The sequence below is a fragment of the Limanda limanda genome, chromosome 15, assembly GCF_963576545.1.
Source record: "Limanda limanda chromosome 15, fLimLim1.1, whole genome shotgun sequence".
In the NCBI taxonomy this organism is placed as follows: Eukaryota; Metazoa; Chordata; class Actinopteri; order Pleuronectiformes; family Pleuronectidae; genus Limanda; species Limanda limanda.
Window position 1 is genome coordinate 7,732,972 of NC_083650.1, and position 12,495 is coordinate 7,745,466.

Genomic DNA, 12,495 nt, shown 5'->3' on the forward strand with positions numbered 1-12,495 from the left:
GCCGACTTTGACTCGCTGTATTGCCCTGGCTCACCTGTGGCCCAGATCTGGCAAACAGGAAGCACCTTGCCTAGAGTACGACATTTTTCACAAAGTGCCATCATTCCAGCCAGATGGGCCGGATGACAGTGTGGGCCAATTCTGGGTTTTTTTCCGCTATGTGTGTTGCCTCACAGCAAGAAGGTTGCCAGTTGAAATCCCGGGTTCAGCCGGGTTCTTTCTGCGTAGTGTTTGCCTGTTCTTCCTGTGTGTGTCTGTGTGTGTTCACTGTGGTTACTCCGGCTTCCTACCACTGTGCACACCTTAGTTGATTGGAGTGAAGTTAACTGTACACTCTAAATTGAGTGTTGGTGATAATATGAGTATGAATGATTGTTTGACTTTGTGCGTTGGTTCCTGTGACACGCTGGCGACCTGTGTTTACTCCACCTCAGCTGCCCCTGTGAGCCTCACGGAATAAGTTGTATGCTGTAGATAATGGGTTGACTACTTAGAATAATGTTGATTAAATCTTGTTTACTGTAGACTCGTGAGAATAATGAAAGTATCAGAGCAATGTATTTGTATCCTGATTTCATCTTTCTTTCATGCTGCTATCAATCTTTTAAAATGACTAAACTTAGAGGCACAATAAACCCAACGTGTCCTGGGAAAATTTCTAACAACTTCCAGATTGAACTCTATTTGCTAATTCTTGACATCCGTGAACTTATTGGTTAAATCCTACACACGCACCTGAATCAACAGGGCACATTTTCTCATGAGCAAGGGAAACGTCATGTGAAGAGTTTTACAGCTTTGATTTTAGCTCTTATTCAAATTGTTTATTAATGGTATCTGATAACAGGGACGTCTTTATGTAACGCTAACAGTAAGATGGATTGTTGTAAAACCTTTTCTGTAACCAATGTAAAAGAGTAAAATGTACAATAACTAACATTCTGAATTTATGTACACATTTTTATATTGGTAAAATATGAAATATCTACAGTAGTACTAAACATCACCAAAGCTTTTTGATAAATTTCATTAAGGGCATCTTATACTTGAACAGTATAATTTAAAAACCCAGAAGACAGGAATAGTGTAAAATGATAAAATGTTTTTAAACAGTATATAGTATTCAACTTTATATCTTATTTAAAGTTGAATAGATACATTTATATACACTAAAGTCCAACTAATAAAACATTCACACTAAGCAAACTAGTCCTACGTATAAAGAGACGGAAAACTACTGCAGAGAGACGGAAAACTACTGCAGAGAGATAAAAAACTACAATAGAGAGATGTAAAAATACTACAAAGAGACGGAAAAACCCCACAAAGAGATGGAATAGTACTACAGACACTACAATGAGAAAAATAAACTACCAAAAAAGGGAGAGAAAACAATTACTCAGAGACAGAAAAATACTACTAAGAGACAGAAAACTACTACTAAGAGACAGGAAACTACTACTAAGAGACAGAAAACTACCACTTAGAGGCAGAAAACTACTAGTAAGAGACAGAAAACTACCTCTAAGAGACAGAAAACTACTACTAAGAGACAGAAAACTACTACTAAAAGACAGGACAGGTATATATATACTCTGTGTGAGGTCTTACTTTACAATTGACTGTGCATCATTATTATTATAGTATACACACATGTATATTACTTTGAAAATATAACTGCAGACATGTTTGATGTTAATACTGTGTTATTGTGTCTGGATACATCTTATGTATAATGAAGTTTAATAAAGAAGTCACACAATGAGTGCAGCAGATTTCAGTTCCACATGTAAGATCATCCCAAGAAAGTTTGAACAAATATCTTAAAACACACATCCTGCAGCTGGAGGTCAATCTTTGCACAACTATCTTTATGATGCTTCAGCATGTGTGTGTTTCTCATGAACGATTACAGAGCAATTCATTTATTTCACATTCGGTGACGTCCGACCACACCACAGTTTGTGAGCTGGCTGCAGGGTATATAACTGGGTCAGCACCTGAAGCAAGTTAGGAAGCAAACTAAGCAAGCTAATTCACCATGTGGACTCTGCTAGTTCTCTGCACCGTGGTCACCGTACATGGAGCTCCAGGTAATGTGCACCAGCTTCTTACCCTTGTGCTTGTCTCTTTGGTTTTGGATGATGTTTTTCTCATGTCCTCTCACAACACGTTTTTGCATTTGTGTTTTGCACACTGACAGGATCAGTGGCTGTTGTTACCTGTGCTGTTGCTGACCTTTTATTTTGTATGTTTACTTGTATTCCATCAGGTGCTGGTCGCTACAACGCTTCTACACCTGCAGCACCTAAATATGGAACTACATATGGTACAAAACGACTTCTTAAATCAATAGAATAATGTTGCTATTGTTGTTGAGTGTTAACTGTTTGTGCGTTGGTTCCTGTGACACGCTGGCGACCTGTGTACTAATCTAGAAATTAGTACATAAAGCATTAAGTACTCAAAAGGCACTTCTGGCAAGAATGAGTGTTATAATATGGGAAATATATTTAAGTGTGTATTTACAGACGTCAGTATTCATGATACATCCTCAATGCATTTCGCTGCCAGTTTCAATGAAAGCAGAGTTGTTTACTTTGCATGTTGAAGCTTAAAAGATAATGTGTCCTCTTGTGTCTCCGAGATCGCACATGCCGGTACAACTGTGGCAGGGACTTGGGATACTGCTCCTGCACAAGCTCCTGTCAGTACTATGGCAACTGTTGCCATGACTATCACTGTAAGTGCCAAGTCCAACTAATCAACTTTGTTAACTGGCTCTGCAGCCGTCGCTTTCTGAATTGATCAAATCCCACTGTGATGCTGTGTCGAGAGTGGCACATGATGTTGTCTGTTTCCAGCTAATGGTGTAAAACTAAGACGTATTAGAAGTTAAGAAGTTATTGTGCAGTTCTTCTTCTTCATTTTTATTGTTCTTCTCAAACAGACCAATGCTCATCAACAACCGAGGCGCCAACCACAGGTAGGATCCACCATGTGCACACATGATTTAAAGGTTGCTTCATGTATTTTATTGCAATGACAGTCGCACCATCTTATCCACTTTTAGCGGAGTGTTAACTGTCTTATATACGTCCACAATGCATTTCGCTGCCAGTTTCAATGAAAGCAGAGTTATTTACTTCGCATGTTGAAGCTTAAAAGATAATGTGTCCTCTTGTGTCTCCGAGGTCGCACGTGCCGGTACAACTGTGGCAGGAACTTGGGATACTGCTCCTGCACAAGCTCCTGTCAGTACTATGGCAACTGTTGCCATGACTACCAGAGTAAGTGCCAAGTCCAACAAATCCACTGTGTCGCTTTCTGAATTGATCAAATCCTAGTGTGATGCTGTGTCGAGAGTGGCACATGATATTGTCTGTTTCCAGCTAATGGTGTAAAACTAAGACAAATTAGAAATTAGGAAGTTATTGTGCAGTTCTTCTTCTTCATTTTTATTGTTCTTCTCAAACAGACTACTGCTCACAAACAAGTGCGGTGCCAACCACAGGTAGGATCCACCGTGTGCACACATGATTTAAAGGTTGCTTCATGTATTTCATTGCAATGACAGTCGCACCATCTTATCCACTTTTAGCGGAGTGTTAACTGCCTTATATACGTCCACAATGCATTTCGCTGCCAGTTTCAATGAAAGCAGAGTTATTTACTTTGCATGTTGAAGCTTAAAAGATAATGTGTCCTCTTGTGTCTCCGAGGTCGCACGTGCCGGTACAACTGTGGCAGGGACTTGGGATACTGCTCCTGCACAAGCTCCTGTCAGTACTATGGCAACTGTTGCCATGACTACCACTGTACGTGCCAAGTCCAACTAATTAACTTTGTTAACTGGCGCTGCAGCCATCGCTTTCTGAATTGATCAAATCCCACTGTGATGCTGTGTCGAGAGTGGCACATGATATTGTCTGTTTCCAGCTAATGGTGTAAAACTAAGACGTATTAGAAGTTAAGAAGTTATTGTGCAGTTCTTCTTCTTCATTTTGTTGTTCTTGTAAAACAGACCAATGCTCATCAACAACCGATGTGCCAGCCACCGTGACTCCAACCACAGGTAGGTACATGTATTTCATTGCAATGACAGTCGCACCATCTTATCCACTTTTAGCGGAGTGTTAACTGTCTTATATACGTCCACAATGCATTTCGCTGCCAGTTTCAATGAAAGCAGAGTTATTTACTTCGCATGTTGAAGCTTAAAAGATAATGTGTCCTCTTGTGTCTCCGAGGTCGCACGTGCCGGTACAACTGTGGCAGGAACTTGGGATACTGCTCCTGCACAAGCTCCTGTCAGTACTATGGCAACTGTTGCCATGACTACCAGAGTAAGTGCCAAGTCCAACAAATCCACTGTGTCGCTTTCTGAATTGATCAAATCCTAGTGTGATGCTGTGTCGAGAGTGGCACATGATATTGTCTGTTTCCAGCCAATGGTGTAAAACTAAGACAAATTAGAAATTAGGAAGTTATTGTGCAGTTCTTCTTCTTCATTTTTATTGTTCTTCTCAAACAGACTACTGCTCACAAACAAGTGCGGTGCCAACCACAGGTAGGATCCACCGTGTGCACACATGATTTAAAGGTTGCTTCATGTATTTCATTGCAATGACAGTCGCACCATCTTATCCACTTTTAGCGGAGTGTTAACTGCCTTATATACGTCCACAATGCATTTCGCTGCCAGTTTCAATGAAAGCAGAGTTATTTACTTTGCATGTTGAAGCTTAAAAGATAATGTGTCCTCTTGTGTCTCCGAGGTCGCACGTGCCGGTACAACTGTGGCAGGGACTTGGGATACTGCTCCTGCACAAGCTCCTGTCAGTACTATGGCAACTGTTGCTATGACTACTACCGTAAGTGCCAAGTCCAACTAATCAACTTTGTTAACTGGCTCTGCAGCCGTCGCTTTCTGAATTGATCAAATCCCACTGTGATGCTGTGTCGAGAGTGGCACATGATGTTGTCTGTTTCTGCAGCTAATGGTGTAAAACTAAGACCAATTAGAAGTTAAGAAGTTGTTGTTCTTCTACTTCATCTTTATTGTTCTTCTCAAACAGACCAATGCCCATCAACAAGTACCGTGCCAGCCACAGGTAGGATCCACCGTGTGCACACATGAGTTAAATGTTGCTGCTACATGTATTTCGTTGCAATGACAGTTGCACCATCGTATCCACTTTTAGCGGAACCCTGTGGAAGGCAACTGATTGGCTCTGGAACGTTCTCCAGCCCGAACCATCCCAACTACTACCCCGATGGGGCCAACTGCGTCTGGCAGATCAAAACCACACATGACCAACGAATTCTCCTGAAATTCACTTTCCTGCAGTGAGTGAAGAATAACTTGTGAAAAAACTAAAACAAAACAATTAGGCTCTAAACATGCAAAGATTTTTTGAGTTTTGCTTCTGTTGATCATGTTTCTCTCAACAGATTGGAGAGCTGCTGCTCATGTGACTATATTCAAATCTACGATGGGCCATCGGTTAATTCTCGATATCTGGGGAAAGTGTGCAACAACACTCTGAACTCGTTCTACTCCACGTCCAACTACATGACCGTGGCCTTCAGAAGTGATGGCTCCGTGGTTGGTCGAGGGTTCAAAGCCGACTTCATAAGCTCTCTGCCAAGCAGTGCAGGTAAAACTGTGCCACATTGAATAGCCGGTGTAGGAAGTTAAAGTCTGTATCTTATTTTATGTCTTGTAAACGAGTGGTGTGGGCTGACATCATGTGTGAAGTCGTGTGAAGTCTGCTGTGGCTTGTAAACTGTCACAAGGGATGTCTCAGTTTGGGTGGAAGACGATAAGTTTATCACAGAAAGCCTCTGCTTTGAACTGGGGGTATTTACCAAGCTGCAGTTGGTTGCATGCTGGGTAATGTAGGATCTAGCAAAGGGCTGATAATTGGTATATTTTGGCCTCTACTTCTTAAAATTTGACAATTTTCTCCTTTTAAATTGTCTCTTTTGATTATTTCAGTTTTATGGAAGCGAATAACAATTTCTGCAGTGCACCTCAGTCCTTGAATCTGTGAAATGATGTATCCATTTCTTCTTCTGTCGGCTGCCATCACCATCATGATCCTTGATCAGATAATTCATCTGATACTTTAAATTGTCAGTTCTGTGAATGTCTTCGCTGTTCATCAGCTGGCTGTTAGAATTTTTCAGTCGGAACCAAAGTGAAATGGGCCAAATAACCCCAGAGCCACACTCGGAGAAAAACTTACATACTGTTACACCTTCATCCTGAGAGTAATTCAAGCTGGTGTTCCTTTGTCAGGTCGAGTGGAATGTTCTGCAAGCAGCATGAACATTGTGCTGGAGAGGTCTTACCTGAATTCTCTCGGCTTCTATGGCCACAATCTGACCCTGGAAGACGGACGATGCAGACCACAGGTTTCCAGCTACCAGGTGTCCTTCCGTTACCCCATCAACGCTTGTGGCAACACTCGAGAGGTAGACCATTCATCACCCTCTGGAAAACATGAGTAATAAACTGTGATAATTCTCCCACTAATGATATTTTCACCTGCCCTGAACAGTTCACGGACGGCACAGCTACGTACAACAACTTTGTCACTTCCTTCACCTCCGAGACAGGAGAGATCACTCGCCAGTCCTTCTTGAAGCTGAAGGTGGCCTGCAGAATGGAGAAGGAGTCAGTGTCCCAGATTATGTACCTGGTGGAGCACAATCAAAACAGTACCATTATAGGCTCAGGCAGCTTCAACACCAGCATGAAATTCTACACGTCCTCAGGCTTCTACTCCGAGGTGTGTTTGTGTAGTGAAGCAGTGACTGTTCGTACAGTGGATTCCAGTTGCTTCCACAAGCTGCTGATATTTTACTTTCACATTGGCAGGTGACTGAATTTCCATATGAGGTGACGCTCAACCAATACATGTACGTCCAAGTGAGCCAGACAGTGTACGACAGCAGCCTGGTCCTCTTTCTTGACACCTGTGTGGCCTCGCCATCTCCCAATGATTTCCAGACCAGAGCTTACTACCTGGTCCGTAACGGGTAAGAGTTCTACAAGTATAATCAGGCTGCTCCAACTCATGTGGACACCGACTTTGAGTCTCACACACACTCAGAAACATCCATTCTAAAGCAGATCTTATCACTGGTCTGTCTGTCCACTTGTCCTTTTGAGGGTTGAGGTTGGATACAGACAATAGAACCAATCACACTCACAGCTAAAATTTAAAATCTCAGATTACCCCAACCCCTGATTCCCAGTCTATTACATCATTTTTGTTGTAAATACATAATATAGTTTTTGGCACAACCATCTGGTGACCCCCAGAAATGATCTCAGGACCCCTGGTTGAGAATCACTGGATGAATCGAGGCTCCCTGTGCCTGAGGTTCTCTGACCCAATGGTCATCTCCCAACCAGATCAAAATCAGAAGTAGTTAAATCTTCCTCCTATGCTACTTATGCATTGATTCATCAGTATTAAAGATCATCACCATCATGTCCCTGTTTCACTTTCAGGTGTCCTATGGACAACACCTACCGGGTTTATAACAGCGGAACCAACCCCTACGCCCGTTTCGCATTTCAGGCCTTCCAGTTCCTGAGAGGCTCAGACTCAGTGTACATCCAGTGCAAGGTCCTGGTATGCCAGGCCCAGGACTACAACTCCCGCTGCCGCCGTGGCTGCATGGCGCGTACGGCCAGAGACCTGGGGTCAGAGCATCACAGCCAAACCATGGTCCTGGGTCCCATCAAACTCCAAGGTCTGTAGCCATTTGTACATGGTTTTCTTATCAATGATGGATCAATTATAAAAATCATATTAGTTGGGCTTAGAAAACTCATTGTGATCTCATGATGTTTCACAATTTCTCTTCACCAGACCCTGTGAGAAACGAAGAGGGAACTCAAAAGCAGGAGAAGGTTTAACCTCTCCAGCCTGTTCATGGTGACGGTCATATCTATTTTCTTTCTCTATCACAGTACCTGAATAAAAGCATCATAAAAAGACAATCTGTGTTTGTATACTTTCTTATGTCATAAAAAAACAAATATATAACAGCTTATAACAACAATAATTAAATCAATAATGTCACTTGTTTATTTTCTCTTCTTGAGCACAAAGGAGAAAAAAGAAACCAAAAGACAAAGAGCAGCTCAGTTAGAAAACACTTTACTTATAAATTAGTTTATCTATCTCACATTAAAATGATTTGCCATCCCAGAGGGAGAGTGATTGCCAAGAGGCTTCAACATTCACCTAAGAACCTACAACACACAGAGCGCATTAGGCAGTCATTACTGGATGCTCGTATTACTGGTTAGCATGGTGACAGAGAGGGGGGGTCCTACAAACAGTAACTATGATCTCCACGCATGTTGCTAAGCAACAGACAACAGTACCCGAGACAAAGAACAATCTTGCTAAAGAAGCAGTCTTACTGCAACATGGTTTTGCTTTTTTGACACTGAACATCAATCCAACCAATCAATACAATACTCAGTAAATATTCAGAAAAGCACTGGGATCCATATGATAAATGGGGGAATCTCACAAAGGCTAAAACGTGGTATTCCCAGTGCTACGTGGCAATTCTGAAAAAAGTGATCACATGAGACACAAGACTTGGTGATTCTGTCCTAAACATGGAGATACTGGATATTAAAGTGACTTCATACAATATCAAAAGATCAGAATGTAACATGATTCAAAGTGTGTGGAGGAACTTCAAAACAATACGTCAGTAAAATGTAGTTGAACAACTATGCTGGCTGACCAGAATCACTGGTACAAAGTTTGGCCAGGTGGTAACGTGGGTGTCACCTGTGTTGTACAGCTGGCACAGATGATTTTAAAGTTTATTAGCAGCATTTATTGAGCAAAATTTTGGCAAAAAGAAAGAAAAATAGTCACGGCCGCCATAGAGAGCGACGGCCAAACTTATTTTTTCTAAGGTTCTGGGCCTATCGGTTACAGTAAGAAGAGGTATGTGTAATAATAATCTTAAAAGTAACAGTCATCTTTATCTTGGACACACAAGAAAGGTGACTTTGTCAGGCACTGCAAAGAAATAGTATTAATGCACCAAGCACTGAAAAACTTCAACAAGGCTTAAGTTAGTAACTCAAGTCTGACAGTTTGGCTCCTGTGTGAGAAGCATTGGAGAAATATTTATCTATAGGTCCGGGAGGGTTGAGAATTTATTTGAATGGTCCAGTCAGATTTCCCCTTTGTTTGTGTATCTGAAAGTGAACCTCCCACTTCACTCTCTTGACAGGCACAGGTGAGCTACAGTCATGTTTCCTCTGGGAGGTGATGTCAGGGTTTCAGTCGATAAAAAGATTCCACCTAGCAACTAGAAAAAAAACAATAGCCCTTTGCATTGGTGACATCCCTTGAAAGGGATGATTTGTGTTTGGACAATCCTGATTCTAATAAGGTATAAGGTATACAATTAGCAGTCCCTGGTTTTCAATCAAAAATACAAATAATCTGTAAATCGGTTAATGATCTGCTATCGGATCGCATCATTGTGAGTGAATGCATTTCCTTTTGAAGACAAATTGTATAAGTCATGCAATCGGTTAAGATCACGTACTTCAGGGAAGCTGCAACAGAGCATTATTTTTTTGAGCTATGTCAAAAAAAGTCAACTAATGTTCTGAATTGGTTACCTAATCATTAAATAGTGTATTAGTTGTTTTCCCGGTTTCCCACGAATATGACTCTCTCCATCACCACAAATAAATTCTCAACCTTTACGAAAACACTGATCATCCCTTAATAATACACTTGAATGGGCACCTTTAATTATACAAAAAGGAACCATCTGAATTTGCCATTTTCCTGTATAAGTATAACGGTCAAAGGCTAGGCTACATCAAGGCCAAGTAAAAGACCAATAAATAAAGTTACTGTGGAATTAATAAAAACAAAGCTGTCTGTTGAAAGTTCGCTCAAATGTTTCCTCGTCCATCCGTCACTTGTGCTGCCCGCGGGCAAAGTGGCAGGCGAAGTCATACTTGCTCTTGCACTTGTAGCCGCAGATGTTGCACTGAAATGGGTTCTCGTAGCCATGGCAGCCCATGTGGATTGTGTAGAGGATGTTGTCGGGGAAGTAGATGTCACAGTGCTGGCAGTGATGCAGCGTGTGGTGCTCCTGGAGGGGGGCGGACAGGCCTGGGGCTGGCGTACTGGGCTGGCTGTTGGAGACACTGGGCGTACTGGTGCGACCACTGTGCTCGCTGCAGAGTCCTCCTCCAGGGCTGCAGCTGCTGTGGGGGGGAGCCCGGGGCTCTGGGGTGATTGGGGATGAGGCGCGAGCCACGCCGGCTGTGACATCTCCAGGAGCTGTGGAAAGGTGGGGCGGCTGGAGGAGGAATGGCTTCTCATCGACGATGGATTCTGCTCCTGGGGACAGGGGAGGTTGAGTCAGGGCCTGGGACTCTGACGGGAGGCTGGCCAACTGGCCTGCGAGTGTGGACAGCTGGTTCAGGGGGTTATCCATAATCATATTGTGGGGAATATGATTTTGATTAGTGGCGAGCCCTTCCTCGACTACGCCGCTCTGATTACCATAGGTCTCCTGACGTAAGTGGGGCAGCTCGTGAGAGAAGTCATTCACATTATCCGCCTTGTGCACCACCATAGACGGGGGGCTGAAGTTGATGAGCAGCCGGCGACCATAACCCAGAGAGCTGGCCTTCTTCTGTAAAACACTCAGCATCTTCTTGTGGGAGAGTGAGCGAGCGCCTTTCATCGGGAGGAGTTTGTGGCGTCTGCGGCGGTGGTGCGACAAGTTGCTCCGGTCACTGCAGCGGAAGGAGCACAGCTCACACTTGTACGGCTTCTCGCCCGTGTGCGACCGCATGTGGGCCTCCAGGTGGCGCTCGTAGGCCGAGGCAAATGGGCAGAGGTGGCAGCGGTGCGGCTTCTCTCCTGTTAAATTGAGGAAAACAGGTTAAATAACAAAACATTTGTCAGCAGCGTCCTGCGAAAGTTAACCACGAACACTCACCTGTGTGAATTCGGATGTGCTCGATGAGTCGTGCAGTGCCTCTGGTGGCGTAGTTGCAGTAGCGGCACTTGAGCTTGCCGTCGTAGGTCCTCTCGAAGCCGTCCACGAGGATCCCTGAACTGTCCTCCAGGGACATGTCCACTGTGGGGTGGTCCAAGCCATTCTGACTGCAGTCTGTGAACATCAACATCAGCAGAACTTAGAAATCATACAAGAGAAAACTGTAAGACCTACAATCCAGACTCAAGGTTATACTTTATAACTATATACTCTCCGCCTCACCCCTCACTGAAGGTCAGCTGTGATCTTGAATGTATAGATAATGAATGGATGGGTTATTCCAGTGGTTGATGATAACAGGAAACAGCAAAGCTTGTCCCAAGTGAACAGAAACAATCAGTATAAAACGGCAGCAAAGCCAGAAGCCTAGATTTACACCTCAGGGCCACAAGCAGAGGTTAAGCATGACCTGTACCTGCCGGCAGCTCGTCCGCATCCTTCACGCCACTGACGGAGCCGGATATCATGTTGACATGCTGGGTCTGCTGGCTCAGATACTCCTGGAAGTCCTTCACAAAGTCCAGCGTGTCTGGCTTTTCCTCACCCATCGAGAGAGAGAGAGGGCCCGACACTGGAACGACACGTCAACAAGAAACACCATTAACAAACAGACACAGAGAGAGAGAGAAGTCAAATAAACAACATGGAGCTAGTTGGTGATCAGAGCTGCACACACGTTACCTGTTCGCCGTCTCGATGTTAAACACTTTCGCTCACTTCCAATACAGTGCTGGGAACCAGTGTCCGAAGAACAGGATCCCAGTGCGGTCCGGTGGGAGCTCGGTCCCCGCTACACACAGCTCCTCGTCCCCGTCATGTTGGAACCGAAGCTACGTACGCTGCGTTAGCCGAGCGGCTAAAGTTAGCTTATCTCGGAGAAATCATCTTTATCGACAGGAAGCTCGTTATCTGGTCCACGCCGTCATTCTAATGTGTCACGTACGGGTCTGAGATAAAAACACAAAACCATCGAGAGAACTGCTGGTTTTAAAAAATGTCTCTGACGTCGACACAATAGCTACGAGTGTAACGGAAACACAACCTGAGAAATCAAAACAATAAACCAGTTGGAGGGGTGAAAGTGCAACACGTGTACACCGCTGAACAGCGTCCTGACAGCAGCGAAGAGCAGAAGAAAGGTTCCTACCGCTGAAGCTGTTTACTAAAAATCCTGAAAAGTCCTACAAGCTTCCACCTTGTGTGAAATCACAAAATCTACAGTGAAGCAACTGAGAAGAGCAACGTGAACGGACTCTGCACCTGTTTTTCTGTCAATCTGATGACATACAAGGCCTGACAGCGCTGCATTGGGTAAGATACTGTATAATATCAATGTTGTGTTATTTACTCATCCTTAAATTTTCTCCATCGAGCTTATGCCATGTAACTCATCAGAGGGGTTAGTACACT

The 12,495-nt window shown here is 43.6% G+C and overlaps 2 protein-coding genes across 3 annotated transcripts; one reads left to right on the forward strand and one right to left on the reverse strand.

The window, feature by feature from the left end:
- Positions 1-4,083: 4,083 nt before the first annotated feature.
- Positions 4,084-7,980, forward strand: LOC133020992 (deleted in malignant brain tumors 1 protein-like). Its single transcript, XM_061087762.1, has 11 exons — positions 4,084-4,135; positions 4,251-4,346; positions 4,779-4,874; positions 5,079-5,114; positions 5,205-5,349; positions 5,455-5,660; positions 6,305-6,480; positions 6,567-6,797; positions 6,887-7,047; positions 7,526-7,770; positions 7,890-7,980. Exons 1-11 carry the CDS (start codon positions 4,084-4,086, stop codon positions 7,934-7,936), a joined length of 1,491 nt encoding a protein of 496 aa, XP_060943745.1. The 3' UTR covers positions 7,937-7,980.
- Positions 7,981-8,164: 184 nt separating this feature from the next.
- On the reverse strand, positions 8,165-12,146 carry ikzf5 (IKAROS family zinc finger 5). 2 transcript variants are annotated; one of them, XM_061087008.1, is made up of 4 exons: positions 11,767-12,146; positions 11,501-11,656; positions 11,026-11,199; positions 8,165-10,946 (listed from the first exon to the last, which is right to left on the reverse strand). In XM_061087008.1, the coding sequence occupies exons 2-4, from the start codon at positions 11,631-11,633 to the stop codon at positions 9,988-9,990; spliced, it is 1,266 nt and encodes a 421-aa protein (XP_060942991.1). In that variant the 5' UTR covers positions 11,634-11,656; positions 11,767-12,146; the 3' UTR covers positions 8,165-9,987. The 2 variants fall into 2 exon arrangements, with proteins under 2 accessions (XP_060942991.1, XP_060942992.1); XM_061087009.1 differs by lacking the exons at positions 11,501-11,656; positions 11,767-12,146 and adding an exon at positions 11,308-11,376.
- Between the last annotated feature and the right edge of the window lie 349 nt (positions 12,147-12,495).